Source organism: Callorhinus ursinus, unplaced genomic scaffold (assembly GCF_003265705.2).
Source record: "Callorhinus ursinus isolate GAN/ISIS: 27379988/994484 unplaced genomic scaffold, GSC_fseal_2.0 scaffold34, whole genome shotgun sequence".
NCBI classification, from domain to species: Eukaryota; Metazoa; Chordata; class Mammalia; order Carnivora; family Otariidae; genus Callorhinus; species Callorhinus ursinus.
In genome coordinates this window covers 6,246,210-6,272,776 of record NW_027397096.1, presented here as the reverse complement: position 1 = coordinate 6,272,776, position 26,567 = coordinate 6,246,210, and the positions used below count along the sequence as shown (strand labels likewise).

The 26,567-nt window shown below is 51.7% G+C and overlaps 1 protein-coding gene and 1 non-coding gene across 4 annotated transcripts in view; one reads left to right on the top strand and one right to left on the bottom strand.

Annotated features, from left to right (window-relative positions):
* Positions 1–2,100: 2,100 nt before the first annotated feature.
* The window catches only part of RHBDL3 (rhomboid like 3), a 49,142-nt gene continuing 24,675 nt past the window's right edge, over positions 2,101–26,567 (bottom strand). For all 3 annotated transcript variants that reach the window (XM_025851477.2, XM_025851478.2, XM_073879416.1), the window contains 5 exons: positions 25,965–26,113; positions 22,551–22,663; positions 16,888–16,988; positions 8,649–8,709; positions 2,101–5,779 (listed from right to left, as the gene is read on the bottom strand). In XM_025851477.2, coding sequence (XP_025707262.1) covers positions 5,508–5,779; positions 8,649–8,709; positions 16,888–16,988; positions 22,551–22,663; positions 25,965–26,113 — 696 coding nt within the window. In that variant the 3' untranslated portion in view covers positions 2,101–5,507. The remainder of the gene's footprint in view (positions 5,780–8,648; positions 8,710–16,887; positions 16,989–22,550; positions 22,664–25,964; positions 26,114–26,567) is intronic.
* Positions 11,244–11,350, top strand: LOC112808480 (U6 spliceosomal RNA). Its single transcript, XR_003204356.1, has one exon. It is a non-coding gene; the product is annotated as a U6 spliceosomal RNA (small nuclear RNA).

Here is a 26,567-nt window from a genome sequence, read left to right as displayed (position 1 = left end):
TCAGCAGAGTCATTTTTATTTAACTAGCTCCGGTCTCAAGTCTGACATTTTTATTAAGGCGCGACAAGTTTAGGGGCCGATTGTACTTGCGCTAAGGAATTTGTCGAAGAGAGTCACAACACCTGCTGGAATACACCTTTCTGCACCTTGCAGGAGGGCATCAGGCAGGGTGTGAGGGCAATTTCCATCACAATGTTTTATTCATTGTCCAGGGAAGTTACACCCACAGAACTCAATAACCCAAGTCCCTTCCCTTCACTCTCATTATTAACGGTGACAGAATGCCTGTCCTTTACCAGAGGCGCACTATACTGGATGCTAGGAAAGCCTGCAGGCATCTGGGAGGTAAGACGAAGACCACATTTTCCCAGCCACGTGTCTTCTCAGTCATGGAGATCCCACCCCCCCACCCCCACCCCCACACACAGCCCGGCGTCGATGAAGTCTTCCCACTCGGAGGTCTCAGAGACCTGGAGAGCTCTGCAACTGCTAAGCTTCCTGAATGTGTCACAAACTTCAAATCATTCCGAGCTTGCATAAATGCTAGATTCTGCAAGTCGGTGGTGATAGGGAGGGAGTGACAATGAATTCATAGCTGTGGATTTTCTTGTAAACTATCTGAGGAGGGCTGATAAAGCAGAGATCCTGTCAACGTAGCGCGGAATGAATATTCCCAGGTCCATTACTGTGACTAATGCAGTGAGACTGGGTCATGAAACGAACACCTTGGCCCTTCCACAGGTTTCGTGCCCTCAAAGTCCCACACAAACAGCCGAGGGGTGAGAGCATGGACTCGGGAACCACAGTGCGAATCCATCTCTGCCATAAGGTACCCGGGAGTCACTACACTTCTCTAAGCCTGCCCCTCATATAAATATGGGCATATTGATACCCACTTCACACCAAATAGCTGTGCGCTAAATGAGGATAGTCTGTGGAAAATGCCTCGTGCAGTGCCCAGCACATACTAAGTAATCAGCAAACTGTCTTCATAGTTACCTCATCACCAGTATATGTCTCACTAAGTTATTGGAAGAATGAGACTCTGGTCGGAGGGGGAGGAGCCAGAAAAGTCAAGGGGGAAGTGACAGGAGACCAAAGCCAAACAGCTCTGGCTGTCCAGGGGGCTTGCCAGTAAGCGCCCCGGCTATGGAGCCTGCAACTGACCGGGGTGGGGTACACCGGGCCTCAGATAGGGTCCCGATTTCCCCCCCAGGGAAGTTACTTATCCACACAGGAAACAGAAAGGAGCTCTTTGACCTTGAGCCTGATCTGTACTCTCAAGTTTGTTCTGCAGCTTTTAAGAAATGTTTTTCAATGACCTACAGGAAACCGATGCGACAGAACGGTATGGGAAACAGCTCCCGTGCTGAATTTAACAGGGTCATTTAATCCCCCAACGAAATCTAACGGTTATGAATGGCAAACCCACGTATACTGCCATCGGTTTAGCAAAGCTGGAGAAAACACTTCACTGAATTCTCAGACTGCATCCATTCAAAGCCCATTTGATTATTAAACTTACCCAGCACTACACTTTACCATTTATGCCCCTCTCGCTCTCCCCTTCCGTATGTGAACCATGTCCTCTCACCCTGAGAACATTCCTATCCCTTCCTCAAGATCCAGGTGTTGACTGCCCCTAGAAAGACCTAAAGAGTAGACTATTGGGGAAAAGAAGGAAGCTCCTAGATATTTCAAAGATCACTCCAATAACAGTAGTCCAAATATTAATCTCCCGTCAGAGTCTAGGGTAAGAGGAGAAAAGGAAGACGGGGTGCCCAGCAGGACAGCGGGCACAGAAGTTCTGGACCTAAAGCCATGGACCAGTTTCCTTATTCACACACCACCTCCCCCCTCCACATTGTACACAAAATCGTCTCTCCGTGCATTTTTAGAGCAAGAGAAAACACAGCTTCCATCAACCACTCAAAAGAGTTCAGTCATTCAAGAACGGTTAAGAAGCACCAGCACCAAGCACCAACTCCGGGAGCTGTGTTGTAGGCACCGCCTCCCACCTCCCCGCCCCAGACAGAGACAAAACAGGCTCCCGTGCAAGCCCTTCAGGTCACCTCCTGAGTCACCGATGGCTTTAAAAAAAAAAATCTTTAATGGAATCTGTGTTCAAATAATATGTTACAACAAAAATATACAGAATGTACACAATACAAAAATATTTAGAAACAAACATTGCAGCTTGTGTTTCCTTTTGTTTCCCACTTACTCAAGTCCTTTGGGGGGAGGGGTGCGGAAATTCAGCGTTGGGCACTGTTTTTTTAAGGCAGAGGAGTATCGGGGCTTTTTGGCCAGCCCTGGGAGCAACATGAAGGACGCCAGGAAAGGGCTTCCACTGCACCCGGGAATCTGCATTCTTTGCAAATGACATTGGACCCTGGGGGAAGATCTGGGTTTGGTGAGCAATGACTCCCCTAATCCTCCGGGTAAGGAGGGTCCTCGTGGAAATGGAGAGTCCTATTAGCTGGCAAAAATGCCTCATTAGGGAGCTTTTCCTAATTAAAAAAAATGAATGACTAATGGTGTCATTAAAGCCAAATTTCTCCTTTGAAGATTTGTTTTCCCTTCCCTAGTTTCTGTGATTCCGCTTCCATTTAACGAACTAGCAAATCTATGGCTGCTTTTTGGGGAATCCCCAGCTTTCAGTTTCTGCGTCCCATGGATGGAAGGCCAGCCACCCTCCACAGCCCCAAGAGGCACACTGGGCGGGTGGCTGCATGGGCTCAGGAAGGAGGGATGATGGGGATGGGTTGCCGGCAGGGTGCCGGGGATGAGGGTGCGCGGAGTGGCCGAGGAGAAAGCCAGACACCAAAACAGAAACCTTTCTTACCAGACAATGATCTCTGGCCCTGGTTTGGAGACCTGGGTTGTATGGAGTGACCATGGACCCCACTGGGTGGCCCTGCTTGGAGCTGATGGTTGGGCGAGGGTGGGGAGGGGGGTGTGAGGCTGACCAAAGAACTTTGGGGTTCCTTTTGGACCCTGCTGACAGGGTACAGCTGGGGCCTATGGCCTGAGGCTAGATGAGGCTCCGTTGGAGGTCTGAGACAGGACGGCAAATGGGATTTTCCCCTCAGGCAGTCCTTCTTGGTAGCAAGCTCCCATCTGTGGCCCTGAGGGAACTGGGCGCTTCTCTGAGGCCTTTCTAGAGTCTTCTTCTCACCACGGCGAGAGGGAGACCCCTCTCCAGGCCGCACCAGATGAAGGAAGGGGGGGGGACTCTCCACTCCCTCCACCCACTACCCAGAATACGGGGGGGGGGGGGGCCTGGAGGGACGCCCTGCCTCTCCATAGGGCACCGGCTGCCTCCATTCCTTCAGGGAGGGACAGCACCATTCAGGTTGAAGGGGCTGCAGCCCATGGCCAGGCCCCCCCTCCATCCTTACCCAAGTCCTCTCAGCCCCAGTTCCAACTTGCTCTCCTCTCCTAGGAAGCTGACTCTCCCAGCTACACCCTTCCCTCAGTGAGGCAGAGACAGGCTGGCAGGACACAGACAAGATGCCTCAGGGTGAGGCGGCCCAGCCCCCGATCTGGGCCTGCGCCAGCTGGGCCTGACAGTCCTCAGTACTGTGCCAGCACGAGGGCAGCACGACCTCAGGAGCCACACGGGGGGACCCGGACAATCTATCGAGCACCAGGCAAAGACGGGGAAGGGCTTGGCATAGCCTGGGGCTGCATGGAGACCCTGTCCATTCACGTGTGATCACTGAGGACAGGAAGCCACAGCGGCCCAAGACCCCCAACTGCCTGGTCTGGCTGACTCCAGACTAAGCTCCTGCCCTCGCCCCTGCATGGACCCAGTCCCTCTGCCTCCTGGACTGGAGTTCTTTGTCCTTCTGGGTTGTCAGTGGTTGGGAATTCCAAGAGCAGTATACAGGGAATCCTATATTTTGTCAAAAGCTGTCCTCCCCTCCCCCTCTCCTCAGGGCCTGTATCAGCTCCTGCTCGGGGGTCATTCCCTTAGCCTCATTTTCCCACCTGTGCCTTGGGGTGGGGATGGACCTGACAATAGCCAAGTTCCCTCCAAGCTCTGAGCATCTGCATCTATGGGCTGCCCTCACCTCTGACCCTCATCCCAATACCCAACAATTCTCCAGAAGCAGTTTTCCCCTAAATTGGAATTTCTTGTACCGCAGCCTCCAGTCCCCCCTACTCAATGGACACATGGCTTCAATAATCCTGCCGTGGCCTCTCTGACACCCCCAAAGCTCCTTCCCTCGTAAGGAAAACAGAACAGAACCATCTCAGATGTGAAGGTCATTCCAGAGGCGAACAAGAAGGGAGCTTGGCAAAGGCCAACCGCGGCATCCTGAGCATCCCCGGAAGGGCCCAAGGTCTTCCTCCACCAAGGACAAGTCTCCCACTGGTCAGTGGTCCTCAGGGAGACGCCTGGAAAGGATGAGGAATGGGAAGGAAGGGGCTAGCTTTGCCGAAAGCCAGATCCTCAGGGGTCACACCCTCCCACTACTCAGCGCCTTTTTTCCTCTCACACAGACCCTTCCACACACACCCATGTCCCTCATGGGCTTCCTCTGCAGCCTCTGACTTCCCTCACGTTCTTCCCATGGCATCTCCTACCATCCCATGGATGTCCTCACCCACCGAACCCCACACACACACACACACACACACACACACACACACACACACACACACACACACACGTCCCCATGACCAAAGGGGTGGCACAATGTAGGGTCAGGGCAATGGAAGGGAAGGAAAAGGCTCTAAAAACAAGGCGGGACATGGGATGCTGGGGCACCGATATGAGATGTCAGCATTCTGAGAGACAGGGAGGGAGAAACCCAAAGCTGGTGCTGGGCCTTGCCGAGGGTAGTACTTGGGATGAAGTTTATTCCCTCCTGCTTGGGTATCTCTTACTGGATACCCCCAGGGCAAGAGTGAGGCCTGGAGTTACAGCATCTCCCTCCTCTGCCTGCGCCAGTGCCCACCACCAGGAGTGCACCCTGGGCTCTCCTACACCAAAACCCAACATGTCCACCGCCAGGCCCTCCTCCACTCCAGAGCTCCAAAGCCAACAGCTGTAGAGCGAAGATTTCCTGGCCTGTAACTGTATCTCTGGGCTGGACAAGGGCCTGCCTGGCTGCCCTACCCTCGGGTCTTCCTGCCATCTCAGGGTGGGGATGAGGGAGGCGGCTGCCGCTCAGTCTGTGATGAGGGAAGCGTCGCCTGAATACACAGAACAAGCCCAGCCCAAGGGGAGGGCTGCTTTCACCCCACCCCAGGCCTTCACCCTGGCCCGATGCCCTCAGAACAGCCTAGAAAAACAATGGTGGCCGCATCCAACTCATCCAGCAGGAACCTCTCAGAAAGAGAGGCCCCATTGTCCAAACCTGAACACCAACATCACCGTGGCCCAGCATCTCATCCTCTCCTCCCTGGCCTCTCAGAGCTGGTGCCAAGAACGAGAAAGTCCATGTTCCTTCCTGCTGCTGCTAGGCCCTCCCCACCGACCTGGGTCCCCCAGCGCCTTAAGGAGGGGGTGGCAGCTTTAAGTCCAGCAGGGTGTAGGCGAAGATGTTCCAGAAGACAGCGAACAGCACAAAGACCGTGTACATGGCCACAAAGATCCACCACAGCGATTGGTCCTGCAGCCTCTGCTCGTAGTTCCTCAAGACCACCACGCCCAAGGTGATGCCCACAGCCACGCCGCCCAAGTGCGCCACAAAGCTGGGGTGAGGGCACGGCGGGTAGGCCGATGGGTGAAACCGGAGCCACACGGCCCGCCCGAACTCCATGCTCACTGCAAGGGGAGGAAGCACAGAGAAGTCACAGGAAGGCCGCTGGGCAGGGGCGGAGGGAGAGGCCTTGCACACCATCCGTCCACCCGGCCACCCGTTCACCCGTCCACCGTGAGTTCACTCACTGCCCACTAGGCTGAGCACTGTTTGTTCTCTGCCCTGCAGATAGAGCAGTGAAAGACAGACGAACCCCTGTTCTCCCAGGGCTTACAGATCTGGCAATCGACCAGCATCAATTACATACATCAGATAATTCCAGTAAGAAAAATTATAGGGGGTAAAAAAAAAAAAATTAGGTAATTTTAAATCAACGCTGGGTGTAAGGAGGGGGGATTCGTTAGTTTGGGGAATCAGGCAAGATCTCCCTAGAGATATGAAATGTGCACAGCAACGTGACTATCAAGAGAAGACCCTAAGAAGAGCAGTCCAGGAAGAAGGGGGAGCTTGTGCAGAAACCCAAAGAGCCTTGCGGCCCCACGTTCATGAGTCCGGGAGGCTCAGTTTCCCCATCTGCAGAGTTCTAGGCTGGAACATTAACGATAACTTTAATATGTGCTAGCACGTTACAGTTTAGAAAGTGTTTTCATGTGCTATTTCAAAACCCTTAGAAACCTTTCCCTCAGAACTTTTGTGATTGGAAGGAAGGAATAGAGGGAGAAAAGGGCAAAGACAGAATGGGGGTACACGGCCCCAACACAGGGCTGGAGTCTCTCTCCTAACAGACGCTCAAATGCCCCCATCCCATCCTCCAGTTGACTCTTCTTGCCTGAGCTTGTTGGGTCGGCCAGTCCCATGGGATGCACTCTCGCCAAAGGACAGGTGCTGGGAAACGGCCATTTCACGGCCCACCACCAAAGAGCGCTAAGGGCAGGCATTCTTATCCCCACTTTGCAGATGATGAAACCAAGGCAAATTCGACGAGTGAAAGAAAGCCCTTTCCGGGGAATTCTGTACTTGTTCAGTGACCATTTAGTTAACCAGCGTGCCTCTCTCCACCGTCGCCACTGCGGGGGCACCCAGGACCTCCAGGGATGTTCATTCCCCGGGGATCGCCTAATCGGCCGGCCTGGCCCTGCAAGTCCAAGGATGGCCAATAGATGGCAGGAGAGGAGCAGCCAGGGACCGACACTGAGGCCTCCCCAAGCCCTCCCCAGGCCCTGAGGCACCCTTCTGCCTTTGCTTAGCAGGCCCTGGGTGCCACAAAGGAGGTCTGAAAGACATTGGTTCCCCCCCTCCGCTCCAAAACAGCATTCTATTTTTTATGAGTTGGATTTTTTTAAACATCAAGACGCAGGCTTCTCCTCCCTTCCCTGCACACAAACTCAGCGTCTGAGCAGGCAGGGAAGCTATGCTCACCCCGCCCCCACTCACTGCACCCCACTGCCCCCCACTGCCCTGGCTCAAAGAGTCTGTGGGCTTTTGAGCAAGGGATGTGGAAGTGGATGGAAGTGCAGTCCGCATAGGCCCATTCTCCCGCCCCTGTCTGTTATGGCTCATCCTCCTCTTCCCCAGGTCACAGGTGGATCCAGGCAGACAGCCCAGGTGCTCCCTCCCAGCCTGGCTAAAGTGTGGGCATTAGCAATGGCACAGGCCAGCTCTGCATTCTGCCTCTATCACCTCCAGCTGGGTGGCCGTGGGCAAGGAACATGAGCTCCAGTGTCTACCTGCACATCTAGCCTTATAGAAAATACCCTCTTCTACAACCGTGTCCTGAAGACTGAATGAGAGACCGTGTGTCCCCCGTCTGTCTGCCTGCCTGCATCGCGTCTTACCTCTTTCCACCTCAGAATGAGCCTCTTATGAAGCCTCTGGTCTCACGAATAGTCTCGTGAAGTCAAATCTGCCAGGAACTCTCCTGTTTACAGCCCTCCAGCGGCCTCCCAGTGCATCCAGGATGAAGTCCAACCTTTCTCTTTGCCTTTAAGGCCCTCGTGACCCGACTCCTATTATCTCTGATCACTAACACCCGCAGTCCCAAAGCTCACTGTCAGTCTTGTCAACTGCCTTGACGGCCGTGACCCTTCCCCCACACCTGTGTCTACGTTCATGCTGCATCTCTGCCCGAAACGTCCTCTTTTACCCTGTCTCCGTGGTGAACGTCTAGCTGTCTTCGACACTCAAAATGACCTCTGCAGGCAGAACTGACTTCTCCCGACTAGGGACCCACCAGACTCTGTACACAGGGGTTCGTGGATTAGTTACAGTCTGTTCACCTGCTAAACTGCAAGTGTTTGTGTGTGTGTGTGTGTGTGTGTGTGTGTGTACACATGCGCACGTGCGTGTGTATACGTGAGTTATCCTGGGGAAAGAGTCTCTAGTTCCAATAGGAGACCTCAAAGGATCGACTCCATGACCCAAAAGGTTATGAAGAAGCTATTTTTCTTGAGACAAACCATAAGAGACTCTTAAGTCTAGGAAACAAAATGAGGGTTGCTGGAGGGGGGGGGGGGGCGGGATGGGGTAACAGGGTGATGGACATTAAGGAGAGCGCTTGGGTGTCAAATACGACTGATGAATCACTGACCTCTACCTCTGAAACCAGTAATATACTGTATGTTAAATAATTGAATTTAAATAAAATGTTTTAAAAAGCAGTTATTTTTCTTGATCTGGGTGCTGGTCACTGAGCTGGACACTCATCCTGTACTTTTCTGGGTGCATACTATACATCAATAAAAAGTTTAAGAAAGGTTAAGCGGCAGCAGAGTGGGCCAGACTTCTCTCATAACATCCCTACTTTGTCACACTCTGATGACGTTTCCCTTTTTTTCTTGACCACAAAGGCCTCCAGGGCAGGGACTGCGCCATCTTTATGTCCTCCAGGCCTGGGGCAGGGCTCCATCCCACCCAGCCTGCCCTGCCAACACTTACTACAGATCAAGGCCACAGCCATCCGCAGCAGCTTGAATTGACACTTCATGCCTGACCAGTTCTGGGGGAAAAGGAGAAAGTGCCATTAGTTCCAGATCTGACCACTCTTCTACGGATGTATCTCACTTCAGAAAACCTAACATTGGGGCACCTGGGTGGCTCAGTCTGACTCTTGGCTTCGGGGCTCAGGTCATGACCTCAATGGTCTTGAGATCAAGCCCCTTATTGGGGCTCTCGGCCCAGCAGGGAGTCTGATTAAAGATTCTCTCCCTCTGTCCCTCCCTCGGCTGGTGCTTGCGCGCTCGCTCTCTCTCTCTCTCTCTCTCTCTAATAAATAAATAAATCTTAAAAAATTAAGTCTTGAATGAGGCAGTTGTGAGCAGATCACACCAGCATGAGATTTCAAACAATGGTGAATTTATTACTGTCATAAAAGCGCTTAAGCTGGAGTAAAGCAGGAAGAGAATCCAGATCTAGGGAGATGAGGGCCCTGTCCCCTCAACTTGGGCAGACAACCCCTGAGAACTGCAGTGATTGCTGGGTCCCACGTTTGCAGAAGGGATGCAGGGCAGCAAACCAAGCAAAGTCAAAGCAGAACCGTCAGGATGATAAAAGAAATCAAAATCCGGCCTATGAGAAATGGATGGAGAGAAGACCTGGGGGTCAAGTTCACTGTTGTCAAGTATCAAGTGAGTCACAGTAAGGCAGGGCACATTCAGTGTAACCTGTAATCGGAAGACTCCATAAGACTCCATAGATTAAAACTTCAGGGACTTTTTTAAGCTCTGGATGTTTCCATTTCTAATAAGTCGATGGAACATTCCATCTTGGGGGATCGTGAGTTTCCCATCACTGAGAGGTTCAAACAGGGGCTTGACATCCTTTGGAGGGGATGCTCTACAGAATCAGGCATTGGAAAAGGGGGACTTCAAACAAATCCCTCTTTCCCCTGAGAATCTCAGAACACTCTGAACCTCCAAAGCAGATAAATAGAGTACAATTATTCACCTTACAAAAGGATTTTTCACTTTACAAAAGACTTCGCCACGGGATTCCTTTGAGGGGCTCTCCCACAGCGCATTCAAAGTACCATCCCATTTATACAGATACACGCACACACAGAAACGAGTCTGGAATCTTCCTGGAATACATCAGCCCTAGGGAAGGAGGCAACTGCGTACAGCCAGGGGCTTCTGTTGCCTCCCACACACCCACTCTGCCTTTGCCACCTGGCCCAGGCCCAGCTAAGGGCACATCTCGCACTCCTTTGATGTTGGGGGAACACGTGTTAAACGTGACCAGGGGCCCTGAGCCCTGGCTCATACAATAATGTTTATGAAGCTTCGGTGGAGTGATCAAGATGCAGGGGAACCGCCAAAAAGAGGGTGAAATCCTGCAGAAGGCATTTGGCGTCCCGAGCATCACCTCCCTTTCCCCTAGTATTCGCCAGCAAGCCCTCGTCACAAAAGGTGAGGTGATCGACACGCAGCCCCTCTTCAGGTGGGGAAGTCTCATCTTTGCTTGCCGACATGTTCTGTGCTAAGAAGCAGATGGTGGGCAACGTTGTCACCTGCTGGTGGCTGCCCACAGAGAAGCCCCACCAGAAGACAGGGAGCAAAACGGGTCGGTGGCCTCCACTGGATCTGGTAACCCAATCGAACCCAGCTCGGCTGGCTGATGGTCCTGCAGGAGGAAACCCTGGGATGGGCAGGTGCTTAGGAGTCACCTGACGGACTGTCTCCTCCCAAAGGGCGACACCTACTGCCCAGCTGCTGACAAAATGGCCCTCCCACCATGGGCAGCCCTGTGAAGGGGCTCTAACCACTGAAAAATTCTTCCTGCTACCGTCCGGCCAGGCTTTGCCTCCCTGTGATGTCCACCCACGGATCCTAAGTCTCCCCTCAAAGTGACACCCATGTTCACAGCAGCATGACTCACAATAACCAAAAGAGGTGGAAGCAAACCAGTGTCCACGGACGGGTGAATGGAGCTACAAGGGAATATCATGCTCTTTAAAAGGAAGGAAATTCTAACATGTTGTAACGAACGAACCTTGAAGACATCTTGCTAAGTGAAATAAGCCAGTCCCAAAAGGACAAATACTGTCTGTATGAGCCCACTTCTATGAGACACCTAGAGTGGTCGAATTCATAGAGAAAATAAGTAGAACGGTGTTTGCCAGGGGCTGGGGGAGGGAGGGACGGGGAGTTGTTTAGTAGATACAGAGCTTCAGTTTTGCAAGATGAAGAGTTCTAGAGATAGATGGTAGTGATGATTGCCCGACCAGCAAGAATGTACTTGACACTACTAAACTGGATACTTAAAAATGGTTAAGATGGTAAATTTTAGGCTTCATGGTATATTTTACCACCATTAAAAACAAACGTGATACAGAACACTTCCAATATTCCTTTTCCTCATAAAAACCCTCTGAATGAACATCTTACCTAAAGACAGTGTCTCTTTCACTGTGTTCTGAGTGATAATATCAGGTAAAATCAGTCTAGAATATATTGGCCACTCTGTCCTTCAGCTGAGGTCCATGCATGCCCCCTTCAGGCCCTATCTGGGGTCTAACTTCAAAAGTACCCTCCAGTGCTCGCTTCGGCAGCACACATACTAAAATTGGAACGATACAGAGAAGATTAGCATGGCCCCTGTGCAAGGATGACACACAAATTCGTGAAGCGTTCCATACTTTTGAGACGATGGACTCTGAAAAACAAACTGAGGGTTCTAGAGGGGAGGGGGGTGGGAGGATGGGTTAGCCTGGTGCTGGGTATTAAAGAGGGCACGTTCTGCGTGGAGCACTGGGTGTTATGCACAAACAATGAATCATGGAACACTACATCAAGAACTAATGATGTAATGTATGGTGATTAACATAACATAATAAAAAAAAAAAAGAAAAAAGTACCCTCCGTATCTTTGGTCTGGCAAGGCCATTGGTGATGTGACTCAGAACTCCTTTTTGGCTGGTGTCTTCATTTGTAAATCTGGGGTACCATTAGTGCCTATCTCAATTACCTACCTCACTGGGTTGTGAAAGTAAAATGAATTCATGTGAGTAAAGCACTAAGAACACCGCCTGGCAATGTGGTAAGCATCATGTAAGTGTCTGATACGATCATCGAGACCTGAGGAAAAGACAGTGGGTTTGCCCTGCACAGCACCTTTAAAACTTCTGAATGACCTTGGACTAGCCGGGCAGCTCCAGCCTCCCCAGACTCCCCAGCCTCCCCAGGCCAGCTCCCTTTAGAATCGCTGCATGGCCCCCGAAGGCATTGGAACTGGCCAGGTTGATCCAGTTACATCTCCAACCCTACACTTTGGGGAAGAAGAAACTGAGAGTCAGTCCAGGAGGGCTGGTTCAAGGTTAGAGTAAGTTAACGATGAGTCCAGGGCTCTGTCTGTCCCACTTCGGAGACAGGGTCACATTCTGTCTGTTCCTGCTGGCCGCTCCAGTTGCCCCCAAAGCTGAGCGAACGTGGATCAATGACTTGTCTCACAGCCCTGAGGGGTTCAACTACAGTCACCCCTTCCCACCAGCTGCTTCATTTTCCCGACCCATTATTCCCTCCAACAAAATGCGCTGCAGTGAAACAATAAGAGGAAAGAGAAAGAATGTCCCCATAGCCAGCACTGCTGCTATAAATGTGGAAACAGCTGCAGCTCCAGGGAACACACATCTTTTGCAGGCCTTTTTTGTGTTTTTCTCTCCCAGAGCCTTGCAGGGTGAGAAAGAACCCACCCTCAGCAAACGAGGTGGTGACCAGTCCCCTCGGCATCTCATTGACCAGTTAAGAGCACAGAGGTTGAAACCCAGGTGGGGGCTTGATGGTTTTACATGCCCTGGTAGAAACGACTTCCTGAAAACCCAGCACAAGGAAAGGGAAAGCATGACACAGATAAATTAGGGAGCAATTACTTGTCCTACGAGAGGATTTTTATTAATAAAATGAGCCTTACAACATAGAGATCTCGGGTGTCTTTTAGACAACAGTGTTTCTTTGTGCTTTGACAATATGGTCCTGTTGCAAAAACTGAGATCTCAAACACTTTTTAGGGAAACATCCATCGTACGGAGTGAAGTGTAAGTAAACATCTTGTATATTTAATAATGGAACGCTGCCCTGTGGGCCCCAGCAAAAAGCAATTTATAAATTATTCAATTATGTGTATCTTTATACTTCTAGCATTTTTTAAATATATTATTTATTTATTTAAGAGACAGCATGAGCACGGGTGGGAGTGGGGGGTCATGGGCAGTGGGAGAGGGAGAAGCAGGCTTCCTGCTGAGCAGGGAGCCCGACGCGGGACTCGATCGCAGGACCCTGGGATCATGCACTGAGCTGAAGGCAGACACTTAACTTACTGAGCCACCCAGGTGCCCCTACTTCTAGCATTTAAACTAACAAGTCTTTTTTTTTTAAGATTTTTTTTTTAATTTATGTATTTCTTTGTCAGAGAGAGCGAGCGAGTGAGAGCGCACAAGCAGGGGGAGGGGCAGAGGGAGAAGCAGACTCCCCGCTGAGCAAGGAGCCCGATGCAGGACTCGATCCCAAGACCCTGGGATCATGCCCTGAGCCAAAGGCAGACGCTTAACCGACTGAGCCACCCAGGCGTCCCTAAACTAACAAGTCTTGATTGCAGGTCTTCTATGCCATCCAGTTTTTTTGTTGAAATATTTTCTGAACTTAATCCTTTGATATAAACTGCAAGCTTTTTGGAACTCAAAGTGGTTTTGGGGTTTTTTTTTTTAAGATTTTATTTTTAAGTAATCTCTACACCCAACGTGGGGCTCGAACTCACAAACCCGAGATCAAAGGTGGCATGCTCCACAGACTGAGCCAGCCAAGTATCCCTGGAACTCAGAATATTTTTATGAAAAATAAGACATGCTTTCATTTAAGGCAGAATCTCTCACTGAAACAGTCCTGATAATAGAAGTGTTCAACACTTTTCTATTTTGTATCTGAAGTAAAAAGGATGCATTTTTCTCATTGTTCTCTGCAGATAACAGGCAAAATGGATAAATATTAAAAAATTACATGTATTCGGGGCACCTGGGTGGCTCAGTCGTTAAGCGTCTGCCTTCGGCTCAGGTCATGGTCCCAGGGTCCTGGGATTGAGCCCCGCATCGGGCTCCCTGCTCAGCGGGAAGCCTGCTTCTCCCTCTCCCACTCCCCCTGCTTGTGTTCTCTCTCTCTCTCTCTCTCTCTCTGTCAAATAAATAAATAAAATCTAAAAAAAAAAATTACATGTATTCGAGGATATATAAACACACTCACACATACACACACATACACACGTGTGCACACACTGGATCCCCCAGCTGTGTGGTGATTCGCCACGTGGAAAGCATTTTTCCATCCACCCTTTTCCTGTCTTTCTCACAAATACCTTGTAGAGAAGGGGTTGCAGATGAGAGAGCAGAGGCTCTTAAGATGGTGACACCAGGACTCAAATCCAGATTTTCTGACTGTCTTGCTCTTTTCTCCTATCTGTTCTGACAAGGCGCTTTATTGCGCACACACGCAGAGCAAATCTTCATTTGGCAATTTAAAATACTAGTGTATCTAGTAGACGGAACCACATGAAACTGCCAATGTTTGCTTCTTGCCGAAATGGCCACCTTATAGGGTTTGTCCTAACGCATCTCTGAAGCGCTGGGCTCTGAGCTACTGTGGGTAAAGGCGGCCTCTTGTTGAAAGGAAACCAATCTTTCTAATGAGAACATGAGGTATTTATTTTCCCCATCAAATAAGCACCACACAACCTTCTAGGGAAAGGCTACCACGACGTCATGCTCCGGGGACTGCAAAGCTCCCAGGGGCCAGGGAAAGCTGTGTCCTTCTAGAAGGGCAATGGGCTCTCCAGTGGGACTGCTCATCTCCACCGCCACAGGCCATGGGTTACTTGCCGGAAAGAAGCATAAACTGGAACAAGACGGCGTTCACCCCTCCCTCCTCAACCGCCACCCCACACCCCACGGTTCTTGGGGTGCTCTGGCCTCACCGCGGGAACTTGGGGGGCCTCGGGGCTGTTTCCCATGCGGCAGGGAAGGGCGTGGAAACCGGGCATCTTATGAACTCACGTCTGTTTCTCTCCGTTGTGCTGTTCGTACACACACACACACACACACACACACACACACACACACACACACATCTTAGGGGGAAGGAGGGTTTGTTAGCAGTTCGGGCCCCTACAAAAAGGAACTGGGGCAGGGGGAGGGGGGGCGGCGGAGATGGAATTCAGGGAAAGAGCTGTGTCTGGGGAAAGCTGTAGCACTGATACAGAATGACCCATTTAAAAGGGCCATGCGAGGCAGCCCCGTGCTGCCAGGTTCCTCAGCAGACCGGCCGCGCGTGTCTGCACACGCATGTGTAAGCGCACGTGTGCGTGCACACTCACACGAGCTTTCCCACACCTGCTGGCTTTCTCCAGGTGCTCACACGAAGTTGCCAAAATTCAGACAGGTAGCAAGTGCTGTCAGTGTCTGTCTGTCCGTCTCTCCCCTCCCCCCTTTTTTTCTTTCCCTCCTGTCCCTCTCTCTCTTTCTCTCTCTCTCTCTCTCAATGTACAAAGGGGACTTTGATGAAAAGAAAAGGGATGGTGTGTTGGGCCGGCAGGTGACAGTGGCAATAATAAAGAAGAAACGGGAGAATTCAGGAAACTCCAGGCTGTTGTAACTGAGCATTCACACATCCGCCACGTGGGTGAAGACAGTGACGGAGGAGGGAGGTGAGAACAGGAGGACCCTGGCGGGAAGCTACGCCTTTTCTAGACACTGTTCATTCCTTCCTTCCTTCCTTCATTCAAAATTTAGTCGGCGGGTGAGGGGGAGGGGGCACCTGGCTGGCTCAGTCAGCAGAGCATGCGACTCTTGATCTCGGGGTTGTGAGTTCGAGCCCCATGCTGGGTGCAGAGATTGCTTAAAATAAAAAAATTCAGTCGGCACCAGCTGCCATTTGTCCGGCCCTGTGCCAGGTACTGGGGATGAGTAAAAAACCTGGACCCTGCCTAAAGGCCCCCTCCTTCCAACGGCCTCTAAAACAAGGACTTTGGCCTCCTCTTGAGACTACTAAACTGATTCCAATTTCTCGCCTTGAAGACTCCGTCTCTATTCTGAGTCCACTCTGGCCTCTTCTGGGAGGAGTAGGGAGTTAACATTTATACGGCGTGGTTATATCTTCGCTTTATCTCCTTTATCACACATATCATCCCATTTCACAGATGTAGAAACTGAGGTATAGCACAGTTAAGTAATTTGCCCAAGATCCCTCTTTAGGAAGCAGGTAGCCAGGATTCAGATCTAGGCTGACTGGCTCCAGAGAGCCTGTGCTCTTTAACCATTACCCTAGAATGCCTTTCAGGCAAAGGCAAAGAAGAACATGGGAAAGGAAGGGCAGTGTCCCACCACTGTAAGAGGTTGGTGTAAGGAAATGACACTTGAATCATTGTCAGGAGCTGTGGGTCCAAGTCCCGATTTTGCCACTAGGGGTCAAGGATTGTAACATTTTTTTAAAGTGCTTTTTTTTTTTTTTTTTTTTTTTAAGTAGGCTCCACGCCCAGCATGGAGCCCAATGCGGGACTTGAATTCACGACCCCGAGATCAAGATCTGAGCTGAGATCAAGTGTTGGACGCTTAGGGGCGCCTGGGTGGCTCAGTCAGTTGAGCATCTGCCTTTGGCTCAGGTCACGATCTCGGGGTCCTGGGATCCAGCCTCTGGGATCCAGCCCTGCGTCAGGCTCCCTGCTCAGCAGGGAGTCTGCCTCTCCCTCTCCCTCTGCCTCTTGTCCCCGCTTGTGCTCTCTCTCTCAAATAAATAAAATCTTAAAGAGAAAAAAAAAAAGAGTTGCAGGCATCCCCGTCTCCTTTTTTTTTTTTTAAGTAAACTCTAGGCCCAAAGTGGGGCTTGAGCTCATGACCCCAAGATCAAGAGTCACGTGTTCTTCCAACTGAGCCAGCCAGGAGCCCTACTGCAACATTTTCTAAAGTCAGGTGGGAAAATAGAATTAGGGAAATGGGTAACTTCATAGCCAAGAAGAAAAAACCAAGAATCATATAGGGAAGGGCCCCATTTGAAATGAGCCTGCAGAAAGTGAGGAGCGTCTGTGAGCCCTACCATCAGCCAGGTCTGCCTGGCATTTCCGGGTCTGAGCTGGAGAGTAGACAAGGACTGAGGTGCAGAGGGGACGCCAAGACAGGCCTGTTGGGACAGGAGGTGCTCACCATCACGATGTTGGCCAGGTGGGCAGAGACGAGCGCATACACTCCTCCAGAGGAGCCCACGACCGGTGCAGTCATGTCAGCCACAGACACTGCCAAGGACCCTGGTACAGAGAGAGATCGGGAATTCAAGGATGCTGGAGTGAGCTCCCCGCCCCTGCCCCAGGCCCTAGTATCCAGCAGCCTTGGGGTAAGACCCTAGAGCAAAAGGTTCCATCTCCTCTTGGCCTTCATCCCATGTTGTCCTGGAGCCCCCTAGAGGCCTAATTTATGGCTGAAAGAACCATTAGATTCAAACTTCTTTTATAGGAGACCCAGTGGAGGGGGGGATCACCTGCCTGTCAGGGCAGCCTCTGCCTCACCTGGTGTCATCTCAGGGTTTAGGGCAATAAGAAATACTAGCAGAGGGGCGCCTGGGTGGCTCAGATGGCTAAGCGGCTGCTTCCGGCTCAGGCCATGATCCCGGGGTCCTGGGATCGAGTCCCGCATCAGGCTCCCTGCTCAGGGGTAAGCCTGCTTCTCCCTCTGCCTGCCGCTCCCCCTGCTTGTGCGCTCTCTCTCTCAAATAAATAAATAAAATCTTTTTAAAAAGATCAAGAAATAGTAGAAGCAGAAGTAGTGCATGGGCACCATGCATCACACACTGGCCGCGTGCTTTACCTACATGGTCCCATTTAATCCTTTGAGGACAGAGACGGTGGCCACACCACAGAGGTGAGGAGACTCAGCCCAGAGTCACTCAGTAGGAAGGGCTGGAACCAGGATGTGAGTCCAGCTTTGTGGCACAAGGCCCGTGCTCTTGGCCTCGACAGCAGCCACTCCCCAGACTGGTACAGAGGTCAACATCCATCCTCCACCACCGCTCGCTCTGCTCACCGGCGTCTAGAAACCTGCTTGGCATCACCTCCAACCTCCCTCCAGCCAAGTGAAAGAGTGAAATTACCAAAGGCCAACAGGATCTCCGGAGCAGGGTGGGGGCTGTTCTCTGGAGGAAAAATGTCCTTGAAAAGTCCCAGGGAAGAGAGAGAGATGATGTCATACCCTCTGGGGGAAAAGAAGGGTGTAGACTTTTGGTCTGGGGGATGACAAACTTTTGTGCTGGATGGGAAACCGAGCAGAGAGGAGAAGGGAAATGTATTGTTCTGGTCTCATTTAAGTGGGATCAATGCTTTGGCTTCCAGGGAAGGACACGGGAGACTAAAAATAACTGGGAGGTAGAGCCCAGGGCTCCGAGGCTGAGAAGTGGCCGGCCTGGGTGAGTGTGCAGAAACCACCACTGGAAAATGCCCGCAGGCTCAAGAGCCAATTAGCCTCTGCCTGGGTGGAGACAGGAGGGACCGGCCCAAGGCCAAACTCTGCAGGTTCTACAGAGGTGGGGGGTCTGCTACTTAGGCGGGGGCTGGGCCAAGGCCAGGAGCCAGACCACCTGACACCCCTGAGCATGGAGAACCCCCATAACATCATCCACTTTCTCTCCCCTACCAGCCCCCTTGGACTTCTCTCAGGGCTCCGTGGCTCACTGAGATCCTTCAAGTAAGAGATAGCCACAGCCAATTCTGGGTCTCAAGGGGGATGTGATCTCCCAGGAAAAAGCATTGCCATGAACGGGGGGCTCCCAAGTCCTTCTCCCCTCCCAGGGTAACTATAAATCTTTCTTCTCCCCTTTCATGCCTTCCCTCTGGCTTTAATTAGGTATTGATCTATTGTCAGATAACTTTTTTTTTTTTTAACTGCCTAGCCAAGGGGTCAGCCATATATAACAGAAAAAAAAAAAAATCCCAGGACGGCAAACAGGCAGGCGGTGGGATCTGCATGACAAAGGATTCCCACGCTCTCCCGGAGGCCCGCACAGCAAGGAAAGCTGCATTGCAGGGCTGCGGAGGGCTGGCTGCCCGAGCAGCTCATTAATTACCGCGTGGACAGAGGAAGCCCCAGCCTCCCCGGGCTGGCCTCTTTCCTCTCACAGGTCCCACCAAACCCGCCCAGCTTCTGCTCGCCCGGCCTCCCAGGTGCGATGGAATCCACACACCGTCCAGGGTCCAGCCTCCCCACACTGACCCTTCTCTCGCCCTACCCATGGGTAGAAGTCCCCGACCCCTCAGGGGTCAGTTTGGGATTGTGGTGGGAGTCTGGAATGGGGGCGTGACTGGCTAGTCGTATGACCTTGGGCACAGCCCCTGAATTCTTTGGGCTTCAGCTTTCACATCTGTGAAATCAAGAGGTCTAAGGCTTTTCAACTTCTAAGCAGCAGAAACCCTCTTTTCAAAGGAAACTTTACCCACACCCCTACCCCACGGAGCAGAGCACAGGGAGCCTATGGCTAAAGGGGGGTGGGGCCTGGGGAGTCAAATTTGCCACCCACCAGAGGGGACCTCAAGAGTTCCTTCCGGATCACAGATTCAATCACCTGAATCTTGGCCTGAGATCCAAGATCCGAGGTTTGGATCCTGGTTCTAGAATCCTGGAGGTAACAATCTGGACTCACCGGTCCTCCACGTGTGGTGGAAAGACTTTCCTCAAGAGGCTGCAGTTTAGCCCTGGACTAGAGGGAGTTGGGAAAGGTCAAATACAAGCATGGGCATGTGTGCCTATCAATAAGAGTAATAAAGGCCACCCCTGGGGGCAGGAAGCCTGGGCCAAGCAGGATTCCTGACAAGCTGTTTGGAAACTAACCTAACGGATGACAGCTCCATAAGGCCAGTATGAATTCCCCAGAGGTCATGGGGACAGAATGGCAAGCTGGAGGGACACACACATCTCTGCACAGCAGCAGGCCCAAGGACTAGTTCCAGTCGGGGCTGTGAACTTTCTCAAAAAAATTCTGGGTCCACACCGGCATGCAGATAAATTGGAGACTTTATCATCATGCACAGCTGCGATAATTTTAGCCTGAAATATTTAAAGCAGGTGTTTTCCAACGTCTCCCTTGGCCATTAAAAAAGAAAAAAAAATCCCAATAAAAATCAGCAGAACATCTACCTTTAAGCAATATAACTTTATTTATGTATGTATTCTTCCATTTGTTCTACAAATATTTGTTGCTTAACATATGCCAAACCCTGTGTTAGGCTCTGGGGAGGCACACGTGGCTTATAATCTACATAATCTATAAGAAGAGCTTGCCGAAGAGCTTAAAATACTGGCTTTTACAGTATCTAAAATTTCAGCCATGGATTTGTTAGCTAGAAGCAAGAGACGCACTGGCCTCAAGCACTGGGCAGAGGAAGGATTTCCACTCACTTCTAGTACTTCTTAGTCCTTCTGAGAAAATTGAGCAAGTCATTTCACCTCTCGGAACCTCTTATAAAATGGGGGTGACAGTACCCACCTCGTAAGACTTGGTGAATTCAGGACACAATGTGCAAGAATCCCCTATGGCGCCTGGCAGACGTTAGCTGCCATTGCTACAAATTGTGACGGACTTGCCTTTGGAGCTTTTTCACCGGGCAGGAACTAAAGGGCAGGGCCCGATGCCTATTAAGACCTCCCAGGCGCCTGGGTGGCTCAGATGGTTAAGCGTCTGCCTTCGGCTCAGGTTGTGATCCCAGGGTCCTGGGATCGAGTCCCGTGTCGGGCTCCCTGCTCCTTGGGAGCCTGCTTCTCCCTCTGCCTCTCTCTCTCTCTCTGTCTTTCATGAATAAATAAATAAAATTAAAAAAAAAAAAAAAACCTCCCTGGGTTTCTGACAATGAATTATCTGCACAAAGGAAAAGGCCTGCTTTTTTGGTTCTCACTGCATATGGCAGTGGTTTGAAGCAAGCTTTTGGGGTCGGGCGGCTTGGGTCTGGGGCCAGCTCCACCATGTACAACTGAGTCTCCTTGGGCAAGTTGCTGAGGCATGCCAAGTCTCGGGTTCTGTACCTGTGACAAGTGGAAAGTGCTAGTACCTGCCTTAGGAAGGCAGGCCCTTCCTAACTACTGGGTATCCAGTCAGGACCCGGCTGTCTGTGAAGGGGGCCCCTTCTCGGACTTGGGATGCACACAGAGTAGAGAGGGAGGAAGGGGTACAGGCAGATCCATCAACTCGATCCTGGAGATCAATGACATGATATACGGCGACCAGAGTGCCCTCTCTAAATCAATGCCTCCGACAGAATAGTACACGTTATTTGCTTTATGAGACAGCCCCACACTCTGCTGGTTAGTTGGCAAGCTCCCCCCTTCCGTTGGTGCACCATCCCCCTCTGCACTGGTGTCACTGGGAAGTGTCACCAGCGCAGCCTCCCTGCTGAGTGTCATCTGGTTTGGGTGAGGCCTGAGTCATCTTGAATCTGATTTCTGTCTTCTGGGTTATTGGCACTCCCTTCCAATTGACTACTAACTGCAAGTGTTATGAGTGTCTTTCCTGTTCCTCGCTATTAACCATCTGGGTCTCTGGGTATCTAGGTAGAGAAAATGTGGCTATAAATCTCAAGATGTCAAGACTTGGGGGGGGTGCGTGGGTGGCTGAGCAAGTCTGGCACAGAGCTCCTCATTAGACCTTTTGTTCAAGGATGTGGAAGGTACTGGATGCCGGGAGAAGCTCGTGGGGGTGCTGTCCGTGGGGGTGCTGTCCAAGGTGGCCAAGTTTTCAACCCTCAGCCTACAGAGAAATGAAGAAGCTGTGGGGCCAATCTCCCACGCTGAGGGTTCCTGAACTAGCAGACCAGCCTTGCATGGGTGGGTGGGGTGGGACCCTTCCCTCTCAGATTCTTGAAGCCACATCAGTTACTCCCAGCGTCCCTGTGTGCCTGTGGTTTACAAGGTCAACGGTGCCCTGCCCTCCTGATGACAATTTTAATGCCACTCAGAAAGGATTAAGATCTTACTTAAACACACACACAAAGCTCCCTTGGGCACAGCTGTCAAGGTGAAGAGCTGAGGCGGCAAACCTTGTAAAAAGAAAAAGAAAAAAAAAGCCAGCTATATAAACTTGGAAACATCACGAGGGAGAGCCCTCTGTTCAGAAACCTGGTTGGTGCAGACTTTTCCTGCAGAAACGCAGCCTGCTCTCCCCAGCTCACCCCAGCCTGCCTCACCTCCACTGGGGAGGGAGAGGGGGAGTCCTGCTGGCCATAGGGTACCCTTCCCATCCTCAAGGTCAGGGTCCTCCGCCGTGTGAGCAGAGTCAGCGGGGCCCCAGTCTCCTTCAGCTTGCATGGGTGCTCACCACGTCTCAGGCCAGACTGTTTCCGGTCAGCAGTGGGTCAATCAGGAGGGCAGGTGCTGGCCTGGCTGGGACGGACCTGGGCCCACCCACACCTTGGATGTCCCTGCAGGAATCTCACCGCGCCCAGCATGCTTTACACGGCCCTCTTACTCCACTTGTCATCCCCCTCTTGCCCTCCTAACCCCCTACAGGCAAATCTGATTAGTTCCTTCCTAAAACCGAACAGGGCCAAGAGAGGTTAAGGAATTTCCCCAAGCTCACACAGCTTCAACATGGCAGCATAAAGACGGAAAGTCTCCTCCCCTTGCCATTACATGCCTCTCCCTGTGGATGGTAGGCCCCTTTCCAGCCCCCCCTGGGGCGGTGGCGAGATTGGCCCGGAGGACAGCCCTAATAGTTAGGAGCCTTGGGGATGGGGTCTGGTGTCCCTGGAAGCCTGGGACTTGCCCAGTCCCGTGGGGTCTCCTGGCCGCCTTGGGGAAGTTTACCTCTGTGGATTCGTGGCCCACCTGCCTACCTGCCACAACACCAGCCACGTAGACAAGCCCAATACGGGTTGCTCCATGCACCATCTCCAAGGGCACCCCCACGAGGAGCTGCAGCACCACGTTAAGTCCCAGGTGTTCTATCCTGTATAGAAAGACCACACTCCATCATTCATTCAGCAAACACTGTATGCCAAGATGCAGGGGATCCAGCAGTGAATTATACCTGCTTTGAGGAGCTCATGGTCTGGGTTGGGAGTGGGGGCAGGAATTACAATGCAGACAGACCATCTTGGAAAGAGCATACCTTGCCTGCCACCTGGGACAGGAACGGTGCAGGGCCTGGGCAGCGTTTGGCAATGTCTGCACCTGCCATAGTGAAGAGGGCAGCTAACTGTGGTAGAGATCCAGCAAATCCCTCAGCTGACACATGAGAAGCCAAGGCTTGGAGAGGGGCACTGCCCGGCTTAAAGTCACACAGCTCAGGTTCCTGGTGTGCAGAATCTGCTCCACTCACCAGGCTACAAGGGTGCTCTGGGGCTCACTATTGTATGTGTAAGAGAAAAATGTTTTCAGGGCGCCTGGGTGGGTCAGTCAGTTAAGTGTCTGCCTTCGGCTCAGATCGTGATCCCAGAGTCCTGGGATCAAGCCCAGCGTCCGGCTCCCTGCTCTGCAGGGAGCCTGCTTCTCCCTCTCTGTTTGGCCCTCCCCCTGCTTGTGCTCTCTCGCGCTCTCTCTCTCAAATAAAGTCTTAAAAAAAAAAAAAAGGAAAGATGTTTTCAAAACAAAAGCAGCATTAGTGGGGTGCCTGGGTGGCTCAGATGGTTAAGCGTCTGCCTTCAGCTCAGGTCATGATCCCAGGGTCCTGGGATCGAGTCCCGCACAGGGCTCCCTGCTCAGCGGGGAGCCTGCTTCTCCCTCTGCCTCTCTCTCTTATGAATAAATAAAATCATTAAAACAAACAAACAAACAAAAGCAAGCATTAGAGGAATCTCTTAGAACTGAATAATTCTTTTTTTTTTTTAAAGATTTTATTTATTTGACAGAGAAAGAGAGAGAGGGAGCAAGCACAAGCAGGGGGAGCAGGAGAGGGTGAAGCAGGCTCCCCGCCGAGCAGGGAGCCCAACGCTGGGCTCGATCCCAGGACCCTGGGATCATGACCTGAGTTGAAGGCAGACACTTAACTGACGGAGCCACCCAGACGCCCCTAGAACTTAAAGAGTTCAAAGTTATCCCTTAAGATCTCACAGGGGAAGCTTCTCCCTCCTGGTGTGAGAAGGAACACTCTCTACTCCCAAACTCCCAGGGATGGCTTTTCTTACTCTGTGAATACTTCCCTTTTTATACTATCATACACCTGTGACCAGATCTTGTTGCTAAATGGTGTCTAGCTGAGTGCACCTGTTACTAGAAAAAACTGTAACATTACTGTCACTACATCAAATTATGTGCTTTCAAGTTTACAAAACGCTTTAACATCCATTATCTCATTTAAACTGAGCCTGCAGCATCTGCACAGCTTCCTGGGGATGGTTAAGTTATAGGGTAATAGAGCACATCAGGGGGGGCCCTGGCCTGGGTCACAGCCCTGGCCCTGGTCGGCAAGGCCCTGCCTGGAGGCCAACTGCTGTGCCGCTCGGGTCCACGTGGGCACCTGCCTGCCCGGGAGAGCACCTGCAAGGTAGCTCAGACAGATGCGGCTCTGTCCTAAACTCCCACCATGCCTGGAGTTTTCTAGCCCACACCGACTGTGCCAAAGGGTTAGAAGCGTCAGACAAATGCCTTGGAAAGGAGTTGGACGGTAGCATCAGACTCAGTCCTTGGTTTACAGATGAGAGCCCGAGACTGGAAGACGCCAAGAGAGGGCTCCTGCCTCCCAAGCCGAGCTCCTTCCTCTCTACCACACTGATTTCTGGATTCACCAGTCCACAGTGGGCCTCCCGGTCATAGGTCACCTTGCTGGGCTCGCCCCACATGCTGGCCAACCATCCCTACCTCCTGTCTGCTGCAGCACCGTCCACCCTCCCTCAAAAATCACACACCAGGAGGCTCCTCCCAGGGTTCCCCCAGGCAGGCACTGCCCCATCAGAAGCACCAGCCAGAGAAAGGCCAGAGGCCACCCCTATGGGCCTCGGCTAAGAGTCTCTGTGCCCTGTCCACTTCGGCCTCCAGGCTTTTAGTTCCCAGAGGCAGGGAATGGACAAGGAGGCTTTGGAGGCTTTGTGCATGCTTGTTCCTCACCCCAGAGGCTCAGGGAAGGCCAGAGGGCAGTCCCAGAAACAAGACAGGCAGTTCCATCCCATGTGCAGTCAGAGGCTGGGCAGCCTGGGCAGGGAAGCCTCCTTCCCCCCACCAGTTCCTTGGTTCACAAGAAGACCAATGCATGATGCGCCGCCTTGTTCTGCTCCTTGGTCCTGTGAGAGCAAAGCCTGAGACACGGCAGGCAAAGCGTCAGCCTGTGCGAACCATCCCCTCTCTGGCTCAGAGTGGAGCCAGCCATTGGTAACCACTGACATGCCTGTTCACCCCAAAACTCCTCTTCAGTAAGTGCAGCCAATTAGGGATTGGCACCTGTGCTGCTCTGGAGGCTCCTCAGCAGGAGGGGAGGCTCACAGTGTGGCTCCCTCTTGGCCATTGTGGGTCTTTCTGCTAAGGAATGGGAATAATGGAGCCACAGGGACCAGAACGATCCTCTTCCCATTTCCAACCCCAGGGACAAGCACCCCCAGAGCTTTTCCCAGGCGAACAGTGAGCCCTTTCGCTTCTCTCTGCAGAGGCCATAGAAGACACAACAAAGGTCTGGGTGTCTGGCTACTCAGCTTTCCCAACTCAGTGCTTTTACTGTGGAAAAACAGTCTCCAGTCAAGAGGGGACTGGGACCCGGGTGGTCACCTGGCCAGACAGTAGGTCCTTATCATGGGGTAGGAGGCACCCGTGAGAACTGACTGTATTCCAGCCCCCAAAGAGGCCACATATCTGTCAACAGAAACTACCAGTATTGCTAGAATTCCTCAAAAAGACTCTCACCACCTATGGAGACCACCTTGGGAAAAAGGCACTTTCAAGAAATTTGTCCTTTATTTCACTTAGGGACACACACACACACACACACACACACACAGAGTTCGTGGACAATGAACTTGGTTGCTATCCACACTTCCCTTTTTGCCTTGGCCACCAGGAAGCTCAGAGTAAACTTATAACCTACATTTATACTGCTCTCACTGTGGGCTTAAATTGAGCATTTTCATCCGTCCATTTCCCCCTTCCCACACGCTGTCAATAAGTAACACATATATTTTGGTATTAGATAAAGGAGCCACCTCAAATGCTGTGTCCAGGCAGATAAGAATAAACTAAAACAACATGTATTTCAATCTAGGCTCTCTGGACCTCCTATTTTCCCACGGGCACTCTGGCCAGAGCGAAAGAAGGCAGGTACCCACCCCGCATGCATGAAGATGTACGTCAGGTAGCGCCACGCCTGTGCTCGGAGCTGCGGGTGGTAAACCAGGGAGTTCTTCAGGTACCGCGGATGGGTCACCTGCAGCACGAATTGGTCCAGCGACACTCCATTGTAGAGGAAAAAGGCAACCTGGATGAAAACACAGGACGGCGAGGGCCTGTTACGGACGCCAGACTGCCCACGAGCCCTCTGGCGCTGACTAACCCTTGGGATCCCTACTGGAAGTTGTCCCCTTTCCTCCTCAGAGAATGAGGGACACCTGTACGGCCAGCGTCCAGCCTAGCTTTCAACCACCTCTCCCCGCACTTCTCTTTGATTATTTTGGTTTTGGGTTGTTTTTGGTTTTTTTTTTTAAAGATTTTATTTATTTATGTGACAGAGAGCACAAGCAGGGGGGCAGGAGGAGCGGCAGGCAGAGGGAGAGGCAGAGGGAGAAGCAGGCTTCCTTGCTGAGCCCGATTCGGGGCTCGATCCCAGGACCCTGGGGTCATGACCTGAGCAAAAGAAGATGCTTAACTGACTGAGCCACCCAGGCATCCCTCTGTTTGGTTATTTTGTATTAAATGGTCACAGCATGGTCACA